Genomic DNA, 23477 nt, shown 5'->3' with positions numbered 1-23477 from the left:
GCCACGTTCGACCCGTTCTTCAGGCGCCTGTACCGGGCGCGCGGGCTGCCCGCAGGCGGTCGAGAACGGCCCGGGCAGCGGATCAAGGCGCTGCTTCGCTGGCTCGCCCAGAACACCTGTCCGCAGGAGGCTCTGGCCAAGGTAGGGCGCGTGGCCGGGGCCAGGCTAAGCCGTGTACCGTGAAAGTTAAGCTGTTTTTTTTTCGTAGGAAATCTTCGAGCTGTTTGCCAGTGGTCGGATGAGTTTCCTTCATGAATTTAGATGTGGCATTTCGCGTTGGTTTGTGGCGTCACTGGCATTTTATAGAGGCTATTTCAAGTTTGGTTTCGCTCTAAATGCAAGTGCAAGTGGCATATAAATTTGTGTGCTCTTAAAATTACTCACATAAGCTCATGATAAGCTATGATTCTTAATGCCAAAATTTACTGCAGGGGTCAGTGTCTGGAGCCTGTCTTACTTGCGTTTGATGGAAGGGAATGTTCTATGTGTGTATGGGAGTTTGAATTGAAATGGCCATCTTGAAGATGATTTGGTGCTGTTCACAGCCTTGCTCTTCTTAAGTCATAAACTTGTCTAGTTTCTTAGCTACGCGCCCGCGAAGATGTGCAGACTATTTCGAGGGCACTCAGACATCCATGACGCTACAACGTCACTCAAATCCCGCCATGTGATTAGCCATGTGGCTAGCAAGGCCAAGAAAATGCAATTGTCGAGTTGTTCATATCTAGCGTTCGTCAGCACGATTTCCAGATATGACGGCTCTCAATTGGCTCTCAATGTTGTGCAGGGCTGGATGACGTAGTCAAACAGTGGCGTGGGGAGCATGTTCACTGAACAGAGAATAGTGCTGTCGAGAGCGGCCGTTTCCACGTGAAAGTACACCAGTAGTTGCAAGTAAGCTTATCTAATCATATATTATACTTGCTTCAATATCTTCAAATAGGGAGCATTCCCTTTAATGCTCGCTGATCTTGCAGGTACTGAGCGTTCTTCCCGCAATAGATCGGGAGTCCGTAGAAGTCCAGGTGAACCTCGTAGGCGCCTCCATCGCCGACGCGTCGTTCGAGTTCCTGCGCGACCCGCTGCCCGGGCTGTACAAAGCCCTGCAGCGGGCGGACGACCCTGTCTTGTGGTCTGCCGAGAGTCGCGTGCCACCGCCGGCCGGCGCCGCCCCGCCGCCCTGCCTGGTGAACGCGCTGAGCGGCGCACCGGTGCTGCTGGAGCCTGCTGTGGAGGAGGTGGACCGGCCGGCCGCCGCGCTGACCGCCGCACCCCTGCTGGCGCGTCTGACGGCCGTGCTGGGCGCGCCGGCCCGGTCGCTCACGCTCTACGTCCGCCACGGCCGCGATGTGGCCGCGCACGAGGTGACCGCCGCCGGGCCGCCGCCTCCACCCCTGTCCGGCGGGCCACCGCCTCCGCCGCCGCCCGGCGGCGACCCGCATCGGCTTGAGCTGGCGTTGGCAACGCTGGAGCTGCGGCCGGCGGCGCTGGAGGCCGTGCCGCCGCCGCTGCGGCTACTGGCCGCCTCGCTGGTGGTCTGGCGCCGCGCCACGGCCGATCGCAGCCGCCGCCGCCACGTGCGCGCCGTGCTGCTGGGCTGCCTGGGGCTGGCGCCGGCCCTGGAGCTGGGGCTGGCGCCGGAGCGGGCCGCCGCCTGTCGGCAGCGGCTGGCGCCCCTGCTGCGGCCCCGGGCCGGCGCCCGCCGCCTGGCGGCCACGCACCTGCACTACGAGCTGCAGTATGTGCACCTGGTGGTGGTGAGCCTGAACGAGGCGCTGGGCCGGCCGCTGCCGCCCCGAGAGGTGCGCCACAGCCTCCACGGACCGCTGGCCATGAATCTGGGCTTTGACCGCACTGATGATGGTGAGTACATTTCAACACTGCAGCTCTCTTGCTCAAGCTGGAAGGTTTTTAAATGTGCAGTTTGCTAACATTTAGAAAAATGCAAAAGTGTTATCCAAATGAGGGCTTGAGTTTGTAGTGACATGGTCAGTAAGCTTGGGTGACAATTTTGTCATTGCTTTAGTCACTAGTAGTAACACTCATTGTGTTATATAACAGCCAAAATAACATGTGCCCAGCACCTAATGTGTTCATAATATATAAAATATCCAAAGTGCGTTTGCAATGTCCGAGTGGACATTTGATTTGTAGAATACAATGCAAACGAATATGAAATCTTAAAGGCTGGTAGAAATCAAGCAACGTAGCTTTTTCATACAGACGGGTCTGTCCGCAACCTCAAGCAAAAGACATTTACGTGATTGCATTGGTGCCAGTTTTGCTCCGTTGTGTACGACCAGTTTTGCAATCAAGAAACTGACCCCAAATATGACAACTTGGTTCTCCCTGTCTATGGCTATCGCCTGACAGTGTGCTTGTTTGTCGACCCTTATGAGTGATTCCGTCAGCTTTCACTCGGAGGGTTTGGCTCACTTCGCACTGCAAAGCCAGGACGATGTAAAGCATACACGACCCCCCCCCCCCCCCACATGGCATCTCGCGCGAGAAACAGTAGAATTAGTCGCGGCAGTGAGCTGTGTGTTGCTGTGTTGAGCTGTGTGTTGCTGTGTTGAGCTGTGTGTTGCTGTGTTGAGCTGTGTGTTGCTGTGTTGAGCTGTGTGTTGCTGTGTTGAGCTGTGTGGTGCTATGTTGAGCTGTGTGTTGCTGTGTTGAGCTGTGTGCTGCTATGTTGAGCTGTGTGTTGCTGTGTTGAGCTGTGTGTTGCTGTGTTGAGCTGTGTGCTGCTATGTTGAGCTGTGTGCTGCTATGTTGAGCTGTGTGTTGCTATGCTGAGCTGCTGACGTGCTTGTCGCGGTCTCCGCCGTCAGTCCTGTCCCGCGGCCCGGTCGGCCTTTGCCCTGACCTTGACCTTGACCTGTGACCTTGGCCGGCTGCTGCCGGGCCGAGCGGCGTGCGGTCTGGTGGGTGGGCGGCACGGCCGGGTCACCGCCATGAAGCAGCGGCGGCGCGCTGCCGGGCGGGCGGCCATGGCATCCGGCAGCTGTTTGCTAAGGGTTGCATGTAACGCATCCGCCGCGCACGGTGTCGTGGGGGGGGGGGGATCTTTTGTGACGTGGTCAGTGGGTCAGGCTCAGCAGTTTCTAGCAGTCATCGCGGGCTTCTGGACTCACCACGACAGCACCGCGCCGTGGCCTACGTCACCGAGATGGATCGGCGTCGGCTGGGCCCACCCACCGCCCCCTGACGGTGGGTCTCGTTCCAGAATGTACCGACGACGGTCCGTGGAAGGCCCTGCGTCTAGACGAGGAGGTGGGGCTGATCGTCGGAGCGGCGGCCGACGCGGTGGAGGCGGAGGTCGCCCTGCCGCCTGCGCACCGCCCGCGGCCCGACACGGCAGGTCAGTCCCCAACGTCAGCTGACGCTCGCGCTGCATCACGTGGTCAGACATGCTGTGGGAACACGGCTGGAGCACGGCTGTAGGTGTGGCTCGTTCAGAACTCTGGCAGCGGGACAAACACGCGCTGAAACGGTGTGCGCTCATGTACGTGTACACGCAAGGCCATCGTGTACTCACAAGTCAGCCGCCTGCGTCTCCACGCTCTGGTGCGTCTAATGTTCTGGAGGCTGGATGTTTCAGTGCACCATTGAATTGGCCCTCATTTAGGTGTAGGTGAGTGCCTTTTCACTCCCGTGCCGACGTACAACCGGGATGCACACACGGCGAGGGCTTAAAAGGCCTGGAGACCAAGTCGCGCAGCACCACTTTACAAATAGGTGGTTGATACGGCGCTTCTCAGTATGTTAGGCAGAGGCTCACCGGTACGCCGTGCTGTACCAGGTGCGGGTTAACGCAGTATTCGAGCTGTCGTTCATGCCTGCTGAGAGAAAGCGTCCCCGGGAGGCCAGCCGCTCAGTAATGCGGTGTCTGCTATCGCTGCGGCCGATCTGGGACGCTGGCCGTACACCCACGAACGCCACATGTGCGGCTACACGGATGCCGTGATCTGGAATTGATGACCCGATCGGCAGTGCGGCGGCAGAGGAATGAACGAATCGGGTTGCTGTGGCTTCAAATGACTTCCGCTCTGGCTCGGGTTCGAGGTTGGAATTGCTGGAAAGCGATTTTCGGAGACTACGGTCGAAGCGCGGGTTTCGCTTGCATTTTTCGCTTTTGGCTGCTTCCGGGTTTTTCCATTTCATTTTTCTTGGAGATGGCCGCCTCCGGACCATGACTTGCACTGAGAGTCTGATGGCGTATGGCGGTTGCCGACTCCTCTGAGTCTGCGGGGATGCGTCTTGTCACGGTTGTCGACGGCCGCGCCGGTGACCAAGTGACTGAGTGAGGCGTGCGATGCTTAAAGTGGGATTACATGTCGTCGATTCCCGCGTAATGTCTCATCGAGGTGCTGTTTGAACCAGCAGGTTCAGTGCACACTACCCGACGTTGGTCAATGTGTTTGTAGCATTTTGAATTCGCGTTTTCGAGGCACTGGGTGCTGCTGGGAGCACCGGGCTGAACTAAGCGCGTGGCCGGCACAACAGAGTCGCTGTGAACTGCGCGATCGACGGCAACACGGATCGTGATGTGTTTCGGTTTTCATACTTCGCGGAAAACTGTCGACACGCGCTGTGCATCGGCAACATCTAACAGTGGCATTGCGTGCCGAGCCTCACAAGCTGTTGTCACAGTGCTTGCAAACTTGCCGACGGCCATGCCATCCCAGCCGGCAGGGTGGTAACAGTCGGACAACGACCCTGCCTGTCCATTTTGGAATGAGTGGCTACACAATGAACCTTGGGCGGAGTACATTATGCACTGCCTTTAATGGATCAACATTTCCCCTTTTTTTCTGGCACAAAATTGATGTACCGGCATGTAATTTTGTAGTTGTTTGGAACAGAGCTTTTCCCGTGTGTCAGGACCCACGCTGGCCCCATGCCTATCCCAGCAGAAAGTGCCACAACCTCAACTATACATGCTGCGGAGTCTGCGCGTGACTTACCTACCAATATTCTCCACGCTGAGCGAGCTGCACCCTTCACTGAATGTATGGCCTCAGCAGTACACCTGTCAATGCCAATGCAGCGCTTGTTCTTGTTCTTGCTGGCTTAGGGCGCATAGCCTCTTGGGCCCAGGCGTCCGTCATCGTTGTGTTGTCCTAGAAGTTTGGTAGCGCAGTTGGCAACAAAGCTCGACCGAGGGTGGAAGGAATGTTTTGCATTGGTCAATAATTTTCGTGTAGGACACTGGTGTAGCATGGAGGTGCCATAATCGGTGTGTTTCTAGAAAGCTCGGTGTTAGATGTTCAGATCTATAATATGATGAGTGAACCAAAACAAGAGATCAAAAAGTCCGTTTTTTTGCCAGGCTCTTTTTATCACTTTCTTTTAACCACAGCTTCGCCACATGATAGACATTTCAGGCCAGAGTCATTAGTCAGTCGGTAGTCACAAAAAGTACGGTTTAACAAGACATTTGCTGGATAAGAAATTCACACATCTGCCATGCCGTTTACTCTAACGCATTCACGCACATTCCGCTGTCTTCTCCATGCTCATTCATACCTCATTCATGTAATCTCTTCCGCTTACGCACGCGCCCACATCACACATACACACATATGCTACACATAGTTCCTGTACCACTTCCTTGCTTCTCACACTTCTCATGCATTCATTCAGACATGGTACAAAGATATACCCGTAAACTTAATTTATACAGAAAATAAACGACTCATTTCAGACAAATAAAACAGTATAAGCAGCATGGCAACAGTCGATGACAGCAAATCAAAAATTGCACATGTTCAGTACGCGAAGGTAGCACTTCACAATCGTTTCAGCAGGTCGCAGTGTTGCACATATCTCAGCACTTCATCAATGATGTTTGGGAATTCATTTCCTATCAGAGACCTCACACAGAATTGTGCTCCTGACCGTTGACATAATGTTACCAACGATCGTCTTTCATTAGAATATACGGGACATTCAAGAAGGATGTGATGTACTGTAAATGGACATTGACAACTTTCACATTCAGTTTGGGGGTTTCTGTCTATCATATATGAGTGGGTATAACGAGTATGCCCAAGTCTCAGCCGGCACAGCACTATCTCTTCACGTCTGATTGCTCGCTTACAAGAAACCCAGCCTCCTACCTCTTCTTTGATGCGTGTTTAAGTAGTACTAGGGTTGTATTCTGTCCAATGTTTGTCGAACAATTCATGAACACTTCGACGTACTTCAGGGAAATAATCTTTAGGACCCATTTGAAAATTACACACGCCATTCAATCTAATACCCATGTTTGCTTGCGCATCCGCTGCCTCGTTGCCACGAATGGCTTGGGACCCAGACGACGATGATTGTGCTGCCCATTTCATTAAGCTGATGGACCATCTCATGGAAGTGGATCACAACTGGGTTGTCAGATATCGGGCTTCCCAAGGCTGTTACAACGGACAAAGAGTCTGTGCATATAACACATCTGACGATGCGATTGGTATGCGTATAAACCAGAGCCTGTAATAATGCAAATGCCTCAGCTATAAATACCGAACATCGTCCAAAAAGTTACCAATGGGCCGACTTGAATAGAACGGGCGCCGCCTTTTTCGCACGCCGCGCTTCAGCGAGATTTACACGATTCGCCTAGACACGGTGGCCTATCGAGCTGCAGCTGGCTAATTTCCTAAAGCTTTTCACATTGGCGCTATTAAAGTATTCCTCGATCGGTAACGTGCCCAATCTTGCATCCGAATGAAGATGACATTAATGTTTTCACACGCTACGGTTTTTGACTACCACCGTGGTCCATGCACGAGTGATCTATCTTTCTCTTCTCAAGTCAGGAAGCTGTTGAACGAGGAATGCATGCAGATTGAATGCAGAAATCCTTGCATAAGGGAAGGATTGAGCATACTGAACTGTTTCTTAAATTCAAGTCAATGCTTATGCACATAGTATACAGGCAGTTTTGCATGAAATGCTGACATACTAAACTTGCAAGTCAACTAAAATCGTATCCACGCCGATGAAAAGTTTTGCATTACCAAGGTTATTAGCAAAACGTTATCCATCCCTTCCTTACCATAGTGTCGTAGTTATCCTAGGTCGCGCATCAGGCAGGAGTGGACCTAATTTCCTGCTCTTCATGCTCAAGCTCAAGGGGTATGAGGCTTGTGTGGGAGAGAGGAGAGAGTCCCTTCACCTCCCGAACGTCGTGGTGACGCCTTGAAGGATAAATAGGATTTCATACATCTCTGGGTAGTTTTGTTATTTTCTATCTGTCCCATCCTCAAATGGTTTTGCGAATATTCACCCCTGACAACAGGTGCCACCATTGCGTGTAATGTACCCACTTAGTGTGAGGGAGGGCTAAGTTAACATAGCACCCCATTTTATTTACATGCAGCCGGCGTTCTAGGGCTGCAAAATATAAAGCCGTTCTTACCAAGATGTGGCATGAACCGTTGAATCCGTATCGGGCTTTGCTCCAGTTGAGACGTACCATCAGGAGCATATGGATATGATCCGATGAGCATACATCGGCTCGCTTCGACGGAGCATCCCCCGGAGCGACCAGCGCGCGCCCAGAGTGCGGAGGCGCACTTGCTGCTCCGGCGCGGCGGCATCCGCTTCCCCGTCGGCGTCGTCATCGGCACCCGCCGCCCGGATTTGATCGACGTGACGTGACCAGACTGCATGTCCCACGTCGACCTCGTGCGAGACAGGTCCGGATCCACTGCTGTCTTCCACTGTAGCCGCGCGTCCACACCGAGCCGCCGATCCGGAACTCACGGACTCGTCCTCCTGCAGACTGCTGTTGCCGCTCCCGCGCCGCGTGCAGAGTGGCATCAGCACTCGGGATGAGCAGATTGAGCCGGGTCCGCAGGCCTCTGCCGCACATCATCTCCGCTGGAGTGCGCCCGGTCACGGCGTGAGGCGACGAGCGATACGCCAGCAGGAACGTCGCCAGCGCTCGCTCAGCAGCGCTGCCCGCCTCCATCGTCGCCTTCAGGCCGTTCTTGAACGTGCCGACCGCCCGCCCCGCCAAACCGGTACGGCGCGACTCTGGTTTGCCGGATGCTGTTGGCTTCCACGAAGGTGCTGAACTCCTCGCTGACGAACTGAGGGCTGTTGTTGCTTACCACCTGCAGCGGCAGGCCCAGTCATGCGGGCATGTCCCGTAGAGCAGCCACCGTCCGCCCAGCTGTAGTCGACTTCATTGCCACCACCTCCATCCACTTGGTGTAACTGTCCACCATCACCAGGTAGCTGCTGCCGTAGATCGGTCCGGCGAAGTCCACACGCACCCGTTGCCAGGGTCCGCCAGCTGGCTCCCAGGGGTGACGGACTGAGTGAGGCGGCTCAGCTCGCTTAGCCGCGCACGTCGCACAGTCTCTGGCCGGGGCTTCCAGCTCCATGTCCAGACCCGGCCACCAGACGAAGCGCCTAGCCAGCTGCTTCATCCGCGCACAGCCACTCAACACTCAGCCACTCTCCCATAGCCTAAAACTCCTGCCGCTCCACAGCCCACTTAATGCTCGACTGCACCACACTTGTCAGCTCCCTACTGAGGTGGACGTAAGACGACTGGGGTACGTGCAGCCCCCCCCCCCCGCAGGGAGCCACGGGGCAGTATTATCCACGGCGGGCGGCTTGCCGGCCACGTTGCCGGCTACCCACCCCTTGGCAATAACAAACCCCGCACGGTCTGCTTCGTGGGGCATTTTAAGCGCACACCTCAGCGCGCGCTCGGTATCAATGTAGAGGGCATTGCTACTCTTCGCGGCCTTGCGAAAGGCCTCCGCAACACCGCGGAAAGTAGCAATGGCCCAGTCATCCCCGGACTGCGGCGAAAAGGATCGCAGAACAATGGGGACCAGTTTCCGCAGCAGTCCAAGGAGGAACAAACATTTCCAGCTGCGCGGCCAAATGCGCTGTTTTGTCGGCGACATCTGGCAGCGCAGCTGCAGCAGGCGGGGCCCCTACCGGTCTGCTGGCGATGATGGCCGGAGGCAGCGTCCTCTTTCTCAACCAGGGCATTTCCTCCTATAGAGATAAGAACGAACCCTGGGTTAAGTGACCGTAGATCGGTCGCCGCCCCCTGCATCTCGAACCAGTCGTCCGGCTGCATGCAGGTGCGGCCCCCTCTTACATTGCCGGAACCTTCGAAGGCTTTTATGCCAATTGAAAATGCCCCCCAACGAGTTCGTAAATCCCTCCCGCGATTGAAATTGTGACTCCTCGTACAATAGTATAATTTAAATGCCTCTACAGCTTTGTGTCTAGCGCCTAGCGAGCGGCCGATGACGGGGCCAATCAGCTCGTTCCAGCTGGAACTAACTGGCGTTTTTCAATCCTTAGATCTTGCTCTGTCTTTCTGCCTATCCACGTTAGGTTTCATCGTTACGGAACCCGCGAAAATGCTTCCTTATCGCATACGCTACGGCGTCATCGACGCCGGAGCGGCGTGAAACAGTGCCGTGGAATGTCACGAAGGAACACACAGACACACGCACACCACTAAGCTAGTTGTTAACATGCGTACGAGCTGGCGCTTTTTTAAACGATGTCGGGTTACCCTATTTGGAGGTATGCGACTCGCTGTCGACGCCATCTTTCAGAGAACAGGGTTTATTATCGCTGTAGGCTGTGTAACACCGATGCACTGCTGTCGAACTTCACCAATCTTCCTCCGCCTCTTACCACGGGAAAACGGCACTTCCAAACACGAAAACCAAATGCATTTAAAAAAACATCATTCTGTATTTTTCTCTTTGGGTCAAACATCCCGCGCACTCAATCACTCAACACAGATATCAATCAAACAATCACAAAACATTAAAACATCAGCCGGAACACCCACTCAGCTACTCACACACCACTATCACACCTAACCCGGATATACACACACTCAAACACTCTCAAATCCTACACCACCTCCTCCTCCACAGCCCACTTGACGCTGGCCTCCACGACACGGGTGCTCCACGACATAGCTCCCTGCCGAGGGCACGTAAGCCGACTGGGCTAGGTGCAGCCCGTCGTCTCCGTACACCTCCGCAGGGAGCCTCGGGGCAGCGCCATCCACGGGGGGTGGGTTGCCGGCCACGTTGCCGGCTACGCACCCCCACGGGGATTACAAACCCCGCAGCGTCCGCTTCGTGTAGCATTTTAAGGCCGCGCCTGACCGTGCGCTCGGTGTCAATGAACAGAGCACCGCTGCTCTTCGCGGCCTCGCGGAAGGCCGCGGAAAGCGGCAATGGCCGATTCATCCCCGGACTGCGGTACGAAGGGCCCCAGAACGATGGGGACCACATTCCGCAGCAGTCCGAGGAGGAAGACAACAAAGGCTGCGCGGCCAAATGCGCTGTTTTCTCAGCGGCATTTGGCGGCGCGGCTGCAGGAGGCGGGACCCACCGGTCTGCTGGCGACGGCGGCGGGAGGCGGCGTCCTCTTTTTAACCAGGGTGTTTCCCCCAATTGATATAAGCGCAAACCCTGGGTTCAACGCCCTTAGATTTGCCGCCGCCTCCCGCATTTCAAACCACTCGTCGGCCACCATGTCGGCGCTCCCCCCCCCCCCCCCCTCACACTGCCGGAACCATCGAAGGCTTTTATGCCAATTGAAAATGCCCCACCAAGTTCGTAAATCCCTCCCGCGATTGAAATTGTGACTCCTCCGGGCAAAACCCAAGGAGGGAACAATAAGGGAACAATTAAGGGAACAATGAGATTTCGTGCATCTCCGGACAGTTTTGATCTGTATCTGTCCCATCCCCAAATGGTGTTGCGAAATTGCGCCCCTGACAATAGGTGCCTTGCGTGCGATGTACTAACTTGGGGCGAGAGAGGGCCAAGTGAACATGGCGCCCCATTTCGTTTACATATAGCCGACGTTCTATGGTTGCAAAATATAAAACATTTCTTACCAAAATGTGGCACGTGCCGGTGAATCTGCATGGGCCTTTGCTCCAGTTGAGATGTACCATCTGGAGCACACGGATCGTATGAAGCGGAACTACGAATGCAATTGGATATGAAGTGAGAAGTGAAGAGGCCAACAACACATCCGCTCATTTTGGCATTTCCTTGATTGCTTTACATTGATGTCTTCAGAAGTTTATTTTATTTCATCGCGATGCTGCCCATTGAACATTAATATATGATCAACTTCACTTACAAGCGGACGTGTAATAAATGTACATAGTCACTGATTTACTTGTATGGAAGTCAGCAAAAGATGACGCCGTCTTCAGATGATACCAATTCGCTGGGGCCTCCAGCAGAAGATAGCCTGCATTCAGTTGTATTTTAGTATCGTGATGGCTCCTATCATTAACACCACAAAAAACGACGTAGCGGGCAAGGTCCATCATGTTCACACCACGCAGTCAGCTCGCGCGACGTGTCGACACCGACATGTCAACGCACTGGTCGGGCGCGCTGCTCGCCGGAACAAGGCCATCGAGTACAGCAACCGGTAGCATTGACGGCAGGAATCACGTGTTTCTCGCGCGGAGGTGGCCAGCATGGCACAGTTACGTCGGTTCCAGCAATTCCGGCAGCGAGTGTCACCACATGACGCACGTCGGGAGTACCCGAGGATTCATATACGGTGGCAAAGCGGCAGGTACAGGCGTCAGCTGCTCCTCCTGAACACGGCACACTGGCCACCACGGTAACATATACAAAGCATGCATAACTGGAGCAGTGACTGACATTACCGCACAGGACCGTCATGAATTTGGACTGTTGCAGTGGTAGGCAGCTCTTTTAACAACACGTCCGGTGCCGGCACAGTCCGCTACGGCCACAACACAGTCTGCGGTGTAAAGTTGCCAACAACTACCGGAGGAGCCGTCGATAAGGTTTAGGTGCACTGGTCGTTACCGCAACTGAAGCGCGTAGTGGTCCCGGGCCGTGATGTTTATGGAGCGCTTTAGGTTGATGGACCAATCGTCGTTGCCATGGGGTGCATTACAACGTATTAAGTGTGGTCATCCGAAAGATTGGCGGCATGTACAATTTAAATGCCTCTACAGCTTTGTGACTAGCGCCTAGCGAGCGGCCGATGACGGGGCCAATCAGCTCGTTCCAGCTCGAACTGACTGGCGTTTTTAAATCCTCAGATATTGCTCTGTCTTCCTCCCAATCTACGTTAGGTTTCATCGTTACGAAACCCGCGAAAATGCTCCCTTATTGCATACGCTACGGCCGTCATCGACGTCGGAGCGGCGTGAATAGCGTCATGGAATGTCACGAAAGTTGCACTCGTGACGTGCAAAAATGCCGCTGCGATCAGTGCAACCGTTTGCGCTGTGTGTCTCACCATTAAATCGGGACACACAGACACACGCGCACCACTAAGCTAGTTGTTAACATGCGTGCGAACTGGCGTTTTGTTTAAAACAATGTCGGGTTACCCTCTTTGGAGGTATGCGGCTCGCTGTCGACGCCATATTTCAGAGAAAGGGGTTTATTATCGCTGTAGGCTGTGTAACGCCGATACACTGCTGTTGAACTTCACCAATCTTCCTCCACCTCTTACCACGGGAAACGGCACTTCCAAATACCAAAACCAAATGCATCTAAACAACGTCATTCTGTATTTTTTCTTTGGGTCCAACATCCCACGCACTCAATCACTCAACACGCATATCAATCAATCACAAAACATTTAAGACATCAGTCGGAACACCCACTCAGCTGCTCACACACTACTATCACACCTAACCCGGATATACACGCACTCAAGCACTCTCAAATCTTACATCACCTCCTCCACAGACCACTTGACGCTGGTCTCCACGACACGGGTCAGCTCCCTGCCGAGGTGCACGTAAGCCGACTGGGCTAGGTGCGGCCCGTCGTCTCTGTACACCTCCGCAGGGAGCCTCGGGACAGTGCTTTCCACGGGGGGTGGCTTACCGGCCACGTTGCCGGCCACCCACCCCCACGGGGATTACAAACCCCGCAGCGTCCGCTTCGTGTAGCATTTTAAGGCCGCGCCTGAGCGCGCGCTCGGTGTCAATGAACAGAGCACCGCTGCTCTTCGCGGCCTCGCGGAAGGCCGCGGAAAGCGGCAATGGCCGATTCATCCCCGGACTGCGGTACGAAGGGCCCCAAAACGATGGGGACCACATTCCGCAGCAGTCCGAGGAGGAAGACAACAAAGGCTGCGCGGCCAAATGCGCTGTTTTCTCAGCGACATTTGGCGGCGCGGCTGCAGGAGGCGGGACCCACCGGTCTGCTGGCGACGGCGGCGGGAGGCGGCGTCCTCTTTTTAACCAGGGTGTTTCCCCCAATTGATATAAGCGCAAACCCTGGGTTCAACGCCCTTAGATCTGCCGCCGCCTCCTGCATTTCAAACCACTCGTCGGCCAACATGCCGGTGCGCCCCCCCCCCCCCCCTCACACTGCCGGAACCATCGAAGGCTTTAAAGCCAATTGAAAATGCCCCCACCGAGTTCGTAAATCTCTCCCGCGAAATTGTGATTCCTCTGGACAAAACCCTGAGGGTTCAATAAGATTTCGTACATCTCCGGACAGTTTTGATCTGTATCTGTCCCATCCCCAAATGGTGTTGCGAAATTGCGCCCCTGACAATAGGTGCCTTGCGTGCGATGTACTAACTGGGGGCGAGAGAGGGCCAAGTGAACATGGCACTCCATTTTGTTTCCATATAGCCGACGTTCTAGGGTTACAAAAGATACATCTTTTCTTACCAAAATGTGGCACGTGCCGATGAATCTGCATCGGCTTTTGTTCCAGTTGAGATGTACCATCTGGAGCACACGGATCGTGTGAAGCGGAACTACGTATGCAATTGGATATGAAGTGGGCAGCGAAGAAGCCAACGACACATCCGCTCATTTTGGCATTTACTTGATTGTTTTACATTGACGTCTTCAGAAGTTTATTTTATTTCATCGCGATGCTGCCCATTGAACATTAATATATGATCAACTTCACTTACAAGCGGACATGTGGTAAATGTACGTAGTCACTGATTTACTTGTATGGAAGTCAGCAAAAGATGAGCCATCTTCAGATGATGCTAATTCGCTAGGGCCTCCAGCAGAAGATCGCTTACATTCAGTTGTATTTTAGCATCGTGATGGCTCCTATCATTGACACCACAAAAAAACACGTAGCGGGCAAGGTCTACCAAGGAGGTGGCCAGCATGGCACAGGTACTTCGGTTCCAGCAACTCCGGCAGCGAGCGCCGCCACATGACGGTTCCGGCTGTGTTATGGGCGGTTCCATTTCTGTGTCTGAGGACGAGCCGGCTTCTCGCTGCTTCGACGTAGCCTCTTGCGCGGCGCCCTGCGCCGCCGCCACTGACACCGTCGGCCCTGTCCCGGCACCGGTGACGCTGAAGTTGGCCGCACCGCTGTCCGGGACAGACGTGGTCCCGGGGCGCCGGTGCCCGGCGGTAACGCTGAAGTTGGCCGCGCCGCTGTCCGGGACAGACGTGGTCCCGGGGCGCCGGTGCCCGGCGGTAACGCTGAAGCTGGCCGCGCCGCTGTCCGGGACAGACGTGGTCCCGGGGCGCCGGTGCCCGGCGGTAACGCTGAAGCTGGCCGCGCCGCTGTCCGGGACAGACGTGGTCCCGGGGCGCCGGTGCCCGGCGGTAACGCTGAAGCTGGCCGAGCCGCGTGGGACAAGACGTGGTCCCGGGGGCCGGTTGCGGCCGGCGGTAACGTGAAGCTGGCCGCGCCGCTGTCGGGACAGACGTGGTCCCGGGCGGGCCGGTGCCGGCGCGGGGTAACGCTGAAGTTGGCCGCGCCGCTGTCCGGGACAGACGTGGTCCCGGGGCGCCGGTACCGGCGGTAACGCTGAAGTTGGCCGCGCCGCTGTCCGGGACAGACGTGGTCCCAGGGCGCCGGTACCCGGCGGTAACGCTGAAGCTGGCCGCGCCGCTGTCCGGGACAGACGTGGTCCCAGGGCGCCGGTACCCGGCGGTAACGCTGAAGCTGGTCGCGCCGCTGTCCGGGACAGACGTGGTCCCGGGGCGCGTACCCGGCGGTAACGCTGAAGTTGGCCGCGCCGCTGTCCGGGACAGACGTGGTCCCAGGGCGCCGGTACCCGGCGGTAACGCTGAAGTTGGCCGCGCCGCTGTCCGGGACAGACGTGGTCCCAGGGCGCCGGTACCCGGCGGTAACGCTGAAGCTGGCCGCGCCGCTGTCCGGGACAGACGTGGTCCCAGGGCGCCGGTACCCGGCGGTAACGCTGAAGCTGGCCGCGCCGCTGTCCGGGACAGACGTGGTCCCGGGCGCCGGTACCCGGTAACGCTGAAGCTGGTCGCGCCGCTGTCCGGGACAGACGTGGTCCCGGGGCGCCGGTGCCCGGCGGTAACGCTGAAGTTGGCCGCGCCGCTGTCCGGGACAGACGTGGTCCCGGGGCGCCGGTACCCGGCGGTAACGCTGAAGCTGGTCGCGCCGCTGTCCGGGACAGACGTGGTCCCGGGGCGCCGGTACCCGGCGGTAACGCTGAAGTTGGCCGCGCCGCTGTCCGGGACAGACGTGGTCCCGGGGCGCCGGTACCCCGGTAACGCTGAAGCTGGTCGCGCCGCTGTCCGGGACAGACGTGGTCCCAGGGCGCCGGTACCCGGCGGTAACGCTGAAGCTGGTCGCGCCGCTGTCCGGGACAGACGTGGTCCCGGGGCGCCGGTACCCGGCGGTAACGCTGAAGCTGGCCGCGCCGCTGTCCGGGACAGACGTGGTCCCAGGGCGCCGGTACCCGGCGGTAACGCTGAAGCTGGCCGCGCCGCTGTCCGGGACAGACGTGGTCCCAGGGCGCCGGTACCCGGCGTAACGCTGAAGCTGGTCGCGCCGCTGTCCGGACAGACGTGGTCCCGGGGCGCCGGTGCCCGGCGGTAACGCTGAAGCTGGCGCGCCGCTGTCCGGGACAGACGTGGTCCAGGGCGCCGGTACCCGGCGGTAACGCTGAAGCTGGCCGCGCCGCTGTCCGGGACAGACGTGGTCCCAGGGCGCCGTACCCGGCGGCCGGCGGAGAGTGCGCTGCGGGCGGTGACACAGCGGTGACATGCTGATCCAGCGTCGGCCGGCGCCGGCTGCACTTCAGGTCTCACTTCCAGGTGATTTGGTCCTTCTAGCTTTCCGATGTCTCCCTTCACGACATCGCTGAAGTCATCCTCCACTTTCAAGGTTGTTGACCTGCACGAAGTTGTCCGTTTGAACATTGATCAAGTTCATCTGCTGGCTCGCTCTCAGGCCAAGCAGTGGGGTCAGGTTTCCTTCATACACTAGGAACTCGACAGAGTACAGTCGTCCGTTCCCGGTTTTTTTTCATAACCCTCCTGCACACACCTTCCGGCTTGAAGTCGCCTTGTCCCCATGTGCGGAGCATCTTGTTGGTGGGCAGGGTGGATGTGGCGCACTTCGTGGGCAGCAGGTTGATGCGGGATCCTGTGTCAATCTGGAACTTTACTTCTTCTCCATCAACCATCATGAGACACTTCACGTCTTTCCCCCTGGCCTTCCTTTCCACCTTCATCATGTTGACCCATTCAGGCTCTTCAACAAGGGGGGTCTCTATCTTGTCCATGATTTCTTTCACTGTTCTGTCCTCCTCCGTTGAGTCAAACTGGAGCCCATTGTAGGCTTTGATGGCATCATCTGCCAACAGGTTCAGCTGGAGTGCTGCCTGCACCTCTCTGCCTAGGCTGTCGACCTGAGAGGATAGTATACGAGGACCATGTCTGCTTGAAAATCTTCCAATTTTCTACCGTATTGCCTGCCAGTGAGAATGGCTGAGGAGGGCGAATGCCTAGAATAGCTACAGGTCTTCGGTTTTCAGTTTCATCGGAAGTTGACATTTTTCAGTCCAGTTCAAAGCTGTGCCACGTTTGCCTCAAAATCTTGGGACGGTCGCACTCGCCGTTCCCGTAGGCATCGTCAGCGATTGCTGGCGACTTCTCGCTTGACACCCCCGATATCTGATCAGGCCCAATACGCGCTCGGGTGCCTGATGCCCTGCAGGGGCGTTTACTGTCCGCCGGCGCGGTATCCTCCCGCCCGGCGACCCGTTTCCGCCCGGCTGCGTCCCACGCGCCCTCCTGCGAAAGGCAGAGGAGTGTTTCCAGCCGGGGCGTACACGACCGCCTGAACAGTGTTCAGACGGTCGGCCTTCAAAACTTCGACTTGCCTCACAAGGAAGCGATTAAGTTTTAAAAGGACGGAAGCCTGATGGGCGCCGTAAACCATTATCAGCATAGCCCCCGAGCGAAGGGGTTTGGTCCCCACCATCTCGCCAACGTAGTGTTCCAGCTCGCGGCGGATTGCGAATGGGTTTAGTGTGTCAAAATTTTTGGTGTCTATTTTTTTATTAAAACAAACGATGACCCGTCCGGCGGCTCAAGCGACGGGGGGGGGGGGGTTGCGGGCTCCACGGCGAGGGGTGGGTCCCAGATCGCGGCGCGATGGGGGTGGGGAGGGAGACTCTGGCGGCATGTTGGATGTTTTTTGTGCTTGGTGCTGTGTCTGCGTGTTTCTTACAAGTGAGTGCTGAAGGCGATCAAGTGCGGCTTAAGGCTGATAAAGCGTAGACTTCAGGCCTGGTAGTGTCGCTGAAGGCTGTGTGAGTACCTCACGGATTTGGTGAGACGGAGACACGAAACGGAAAAAAAAAACATCGGGCGATATGAACCACAGATCACTCAACCTTTCACAAGAACAAGAACTCTCTACCTTTTACAAGGACACCGTCCACGAGAAATTAAACTAACCCGACGTCGAAGACAACGAGGAAAATATAACGTAACCCCGTGTGAGACGCTTCGTCGTGTCCAGGCGGGAGTCGCGCTGGCAAGTGTGATCTTGCCGGCACACTGGAACTGTTGCGCAGGCGCGTGGCAACACTTCTGACTTCTGGCATCGCACCGCGATCATCGCGTTCAAAGGATTCTGATGATTCCTCGTCAAGCTCCAAATATTCACAATGCCACATTTTACCCGCGGAAACGAGAAACGCCACGCAGACACCATAAGGTGCAGGTTGCGTTAAGTTTCCTGCCGCCACCGTCCGTACCATCTGAGCACGAAGTGTGAGCAACTAAGTGTGATCTGAAGGTCCACTATGCAACGCGGTTTGTCTGTGGCCATGCCTTCATACCAGCGTGCTTCCAATGTATGTTTTTTTTCCGTCGCAGCGCCATAGAAGTATGCTGGAACTGTCGTCCCTCAGGATAATGAAACATGTGGGACCAGTTCACGCGCACTACTTTCCAATGCTGTTTCGCCTTTGCTCGTCGCAACTTCTTTTTCGATTTTCTCAAAAGTATCTCCTTTTCTCTCACGAACGCGGGACATGTGCGGTCAAACACAGTGTGTGGTGTTTGGTCCTTACCACAGTTGACGCAACAAGGTTGGTTAGCGGTGCAGTTGTCACTCAGGTGGGTCGTGGACGAACACTTGCTGCACACTGGCTTGTTGTGACAATGGGGTTTCGTATGGCCGAACCGTTGACATTGGAAACAACGCATTGGGTTGCGAACAAAAGGATGGACTTTCACGCGGGCATAGCCCACACGGATATCTGATGGTAAATCTGGACGATTGAAAGTGAGAATGATGTTCGTAGCATTAAGTTCTCCTCCTCTCCTGACCAGGATTCTACGCGCGGCGGTTACGCCGAACTTCGAAAGCTCCTCGACGATTTCGCTCTCACTTACATCACGAAGGTCAAAACAATTTACGACGCCTCTAGATGAGTTGTTTTGTGTTGTGTGGCGTTACTGTCAAAGCCACGGTTTTCTGGTGTTTCCCATTCTCATCACGAATGCTATAAATGAACTCCTTTGCTTCCATTGCACGCTTAGCCTCCAGATTACTGGCGAACTCTACCTCGATGTTGCCATCCCTCAGCTTGTCACATTTCGTGATGTCTCCAAACTTGTCACAGCCGTTGCGTCGTTGGAACGGCGACAGGGTGGAAAGATTTACAGCTCTGCTGGGGAAAATCAGAATCCGAGGGCAAGGGGGGACCGAATCCTCCTCGCACCCGGGCCTCAGCGTTGCCCGACCTCCTTTCGGGGGCCGGGTGTTTGTTGTGTTTTGAGAAGCCATGCAATTTTTGTCAAGCATTCGGCACCGGGGCTCCCCACCCACCACGGAGCCCAGCTGGGGGACGGCCCAACACTCCCTCGGGAGGTGGTCACCGCCAGGGCTACCCCGGTGCTATACGGGGCGAACGACGCCTCCCACACAGCCAGGTGTAACCGGGGAGACCCCTCCCCGTCCTGACCGCGGTTCAGCGCCGCCGCCCCTTGACCCCTTAAGCCGCTGCGCGCGGCCAGGCGCCCCAAGCGGAGACCCGCAAGGAGCACCCAACCGCAACGCGAGCGACAGGCCGCTAGACCTGTGTGGGGCCCCACGGGCCCCCCACGCCCCCGGATATTCTGGCCAAGGTGGGGTGTTGGGACGCTCCGTGACTGACCCGCACGACGCGCCCCTCAGCCACCAGGATCCGATCAACCCGGGGACGCGGGCGAGGGGGCACGGCGACCCCTATAAACGAGGATTAGGGGTGACGAGTGGGCAGGATGCAAGAAAGCGGATAATGGGGAGGGAGCGGGCGGGACAAAGAGCGGGAGCTCACGTACCGGCAGGGTCGCTACGCCCTGAGGGGAACAGCTTGCGCAGTCCACCCGTTACCGGAGCTGGGATCCGAGGGGGCGCTAGTCCCCTACACCGACCGAAGCCGGTGCCCCTGCGAGGTGCGCTAGTTCCACCCAGGGCCATTGAACAGAGTTCCACCCACGACTGCGTCCATTTGCATATGCTTGCCGTTTCTTCCAGACATTGCCGATCCTGGTCTTCATCGTTGCGAGATTGCACCCTTTTCACCATGATGGTATGAGGTTTCTGCCAGGACGCCCATAGCGTCATTAAAAGCGTCATCTGATCTTTTGCTTCTCAATTGACCCCTTTGTGAAACGTGATGACCGGTCCGTTGGGCTCCAGTGGCCAGCGCGGGAGCACTCGTGGGCGAAGTCGTAGTCGGCGCAGCAAAACCCGACATTGTCGTTGCATTTGTGTTTCGCCAGCGGACGGCTTACGCAGTACGCGGGCGGTCCGTTCTCGGCCATGTCAGATGCTCCCATTGGTACCGCGGTCGGAGCTCACCACAACATATAATCAACAACTGTATGCCTCCCTGACCAGTTTGCTTGCGGGATTCTCGTGCTGAGGTGCATGACCGATTTATTTATGCTGAGGCACTCGAGGCGTTTGCTGCCCTGCTGCCCAGCACCCTGGATCGGCTCTGCGATGAGGGCGTCCACATCTGTGATCTCGATGTGTACTGGCTTACTGTGCCGCTGTATGGCTTGCTGTGTTGCTGTGTGACTCTCACGCACTGTCACTGTAAGGAAAACAAACTGATGCCCGTGCACGATCCCCCTCATACAACGGCTGACGCTGCCTGCCTGCTCCGTCAAGAAAGCAGGTGTTAAAATCCCCGCCAGGTTATCATCAGGATTCCTTCCTCAAATCGTTCCCCGTAGAAGTGGTGCCCCTTATTTGTCATCGTCCATCTGCACCGCGGCGTGTGTAATCTGATGCATTTTCGCGTAATTTGATAAGACAACGCCGGCCGTCTCCACAAGAGCAATCTTCTGTGCGCGCTTGCGGGCGAACGCCTTGACCCTTCCGGGTCATCATCCTGTCACATTCGGATGTGATCAAACTCAACTACCTCACGCAAACTCAGCTGCTGTTACCGCATGTTGGTGGATGGTGGTTGGGTCGCGGTATCGATCAGGCACAATATTGGACTCCCAGTCAAGCCGGCATCCTCGGTAACGAGCTCGCGGACTCCGCTGCGGGCGAACGTGCCGTGCGCGCGTGTGTACTTCTTCCAGCATGTAACTGTCACCGAGTGGGGTTGTGGTTTCTGCAACCCCATTGGCAGCTCTCTTAGAGTTTACAAAATATCTTAAGAATGTCCGCCGCACCAACAGGCAGCGGCGCCTTAAGCTCGGCCCGGCAGAAACTGCCTGCATATTTGTTTGTGAAGACTACATGTACCCTTCGTCTTCGCCTCCGCCACCAGATGTCTGTCTTCTGTCCACAAATTTCGTGATTCTTGCAACCCTTCAATACGTAGCCTGTCACCCTGAATTACCATCACATGGGAAAAGTTGGAAGTGGGGAGGCAGATGCTTCAGCGAGGGCGGCTGCATGTGTGCGCAGGCCAAATGCCATTTATGTACCTGCTCGAGATATCAGATCGGTATTCTTTAAGCCTCCTCCCACCACCGAAGCCGCTGCCGAGAAGTTCCGCTCGAAAGGTTTCGTTGGGGCCATACAGGTGAATGCACGCGTTCTTTTTTACGAAACAGAACAGTTTGATAGATGATATGTGGAAACGGTGGTCTGTTGAATGAGGCGTGGTCTCTTGTCGGCGCTTCAAAACGGAAAGACGTCAATTTTTTACTCCTCCTTGGGCTGATAGGTCCATGCGCATGTTGCAGCATCGCAAATGTCCTCACCCTCTAAACACACACGTACTTAGCAATTGTATATGCTGGGCCTCCTTATATGAAGGTGCAACGCTGGAACCTGTATTGAGGGGCGCAAAATAACCTCGTTGTCCAAGTGCCCTTAAACAAATACCATCAACACCTTCACCATTAAGATAAGTGGCTTCGCACAGCGCAGCTACGCCACGCAGGGTAACCGGCCGACGAGTGCGCTGTCTCCGATCTGTACTGTAGCGTGACAGAGCCAAGCGCAGTGACACCCAGCGGCTGCAGGTGGTGAGGCGTGTGGGGCGACAGGCTCCGTAAGTTAACGGCTCACTGCCGAGCAAGGTCAAGAACATCATGAGACACGTGACTTGGGAGGTTTTCCGCCAGCTGCCGGGGTTTGGCTTCAGCTCGACCCAGGGCGGCGCCGACCCGCCCGGTCGCCGTGGCTCGGCACCAGTTTAGCCGCCACTGTCTGCGCTGATATCCCACTGCGACCATTGCGTGGATGAACGCCTTACTGGTGTGCCCTTTGTAACATTGTCTGAAGTAATCGTGTACGGGTAATGATGATGATGATGGTGCTGATGGACTTTTCTGTGTATTGGCTTGGAACTTACCTGTGACGTACCCACGCCGCACAGTGGCGCCGTGATCACCCGTCTAAAGCTGGGTATGTTTTCAGACGAAGGCGTCTTAGACCAGTCGGCCTGCTCTTCAGCGTCTGGAGGCCCTCAGATCGTGCCGGCGGCGGCGGCCGCTCGCGGGGCTCGAAAGCGCAAGCGGCCCCGTACCAACTCCTGCGTCCGAAAGAAGAAACGTCGGAGCAGCAAGCGGCGGTGAACGAGGCATCCGCTCAGTGGACCGTCTGTATCCGATGGCGTGCTTCGCGTGTGTCATGTGGACCTGTGGAACGCAACCAAGTTCCGTTCAATCGTAGCTGGGGAGGCGAATGCAAGTTAATGAGCCCTTGGATAGTAGCATTCGCTTCTATGCTTTAGATGAGCGCGCCTCTGAAAGTAAAACATGCGAGGTCATTTGGTAAGCTGGCAATCGCTCGGCTTCACAAACATATCTCAAGCGTATCTTTCCATTATTGGTAGTGTTTGGTCAGATTGGAAATATTGCGGGAAGAATGGAGGCGTGCAGTGTTGTTTTGTAATTTTGGTACTGTGTGATTGACGCCTTCTCGGAGATGTGTTGGACGGTGCTGTGATAACGTAGGTTATGTCACGCTGTAATGTCAGTTAGCGATAAAATCAACTAACTTTGTGTTTGGATGCACCTCGTATTGAATCCGCTCGCTGTTCTGTGACTTCGATGTTTGAATGATCGCATCGGCTTTGGTTTCGTCCCGGGAAAATATACAAATATAAATTATGCCGAGCAACGAATCAGTACGCTTTAACGTTATAGGCAAAAGAAGAATGAATTGCGCCATCCACAGGACTGCCCTGTGCAGTTTCTGCAGGCTGGCACAGTTCCCAGACCATCCGACTTACGAAGCGGCGTTTTCGCTGAGCATACGAAGCCCGTTTCAGCTTCAACGCTCACGACAAGCTTCTCCTTTTCGTATCCGCGTGCGGTCAGTTCTATGTGAGCGGCTTAAACTTACGATGCGTCGTCAGACTTCTCCCATGGAGATTGCTCTTAGGGAGCTCACGTCGCCAACAGTGGATTTTTCAGTGTTAGGCATGCGAAAGCAACGCGTGCTTGCAACGGAACTAAAGAAGCAGAGCCTTAGAACGCAGTAAAAAAGCGTCCGTCTAAAAGTCCTGACCTCTCAAGGTCACCCTTCAAGGTCAAACGCGGAATCAAAGGACGGGGAACTTTACATGAACCTAAAATTACCGGCGGATTTTTACGTACAAACATCAGAACATTTACCACAGAGAGAGCTAGCGTCCGTCAAAAAGTCCTGACCTATCAAGGTCACCCTTCAAGGTCAAACGTGTGCTCAACCGATGGGGACCTCCATATCACCCAAAAATTACCGGCTGATTCTAAACTTGAG

At 55.7% G+C, this 23477-nt stretch overlaps 1 protein-coding gene across 1 annotated transcript; it reads left to right on the top strand.

Moving 5' to 3' along the window:
* The first annotated feature begins 1683 nt into the window (after positions 1–1683).
* On the top strand, positions 1684–22844 carry LOC119112427 (uncharacterized). The gene is made up of 3 exons (XM_037236613.1): positions 1684–1863; positions 3227–3361; positions 22149–22844. Exons 1-3 carry the CDS (start codon positions 1833–1835, stop codon positions 22304–22306), a joined length of 324 nt encoding a protein of 107 aa, XP_037092508.1. The 5' UTR covers positions 1684–1832; the 3' UTR covers positions 22307–22844.
* The last annotated feature ends 633 nt before the right edge of the window (positions 22845–23477 follow it).

The sequence above is a fragment of the Pollicipes pollicipes genome, unplaced genomic scaffold (assembly GCF_011947565.3).
Source record: "Pollicipes pollicipes isolate AB1234 unplaced genomic scaffold, Ppol_2.1 Scaffold_7261;HRSCAF=8764_pilon_pilon_pilon, whole genome shotgun sequence".
Classification (NCBI taxonomy): Eukaryota; Metazoa; Arthropoda; class Thecostraca; order Pollicipedomorpha; family Pollicipedidae; genus Pollicipes; species Pollicipes pollicipes.
Note: the sequence above shows the minus strand (reverse complement) of the source record. Positions and strands in the feature narration are given on the sequence as shown.

What these genes read in the sequence shown, in the direction of transcription:
- LOC119112427 (XM_037236613.1), top strand. Translation starts at nt 1,833, where the DNA reads ATGAATCTGGGCTTTGACCGCACTGATGATG. An exon ending in CTTTGACCGCACTGATGATG is followed by an intron (nt 1,864 to 3,226) that starts GTGAGTACATTT and finishes GTCTCGTTCCAG; the next exon opens with AATGTACCGACGACGGTCCG. An exon ending in CCCGCGGCCCGACACGGCAG is followed by an intron (nt 3,362 to 22,148) that starts GTCAGTCCCCAA and finishes GTATGTTTTCAG; the next exon opens with ACGAAGGCGTCTTAGACCAG.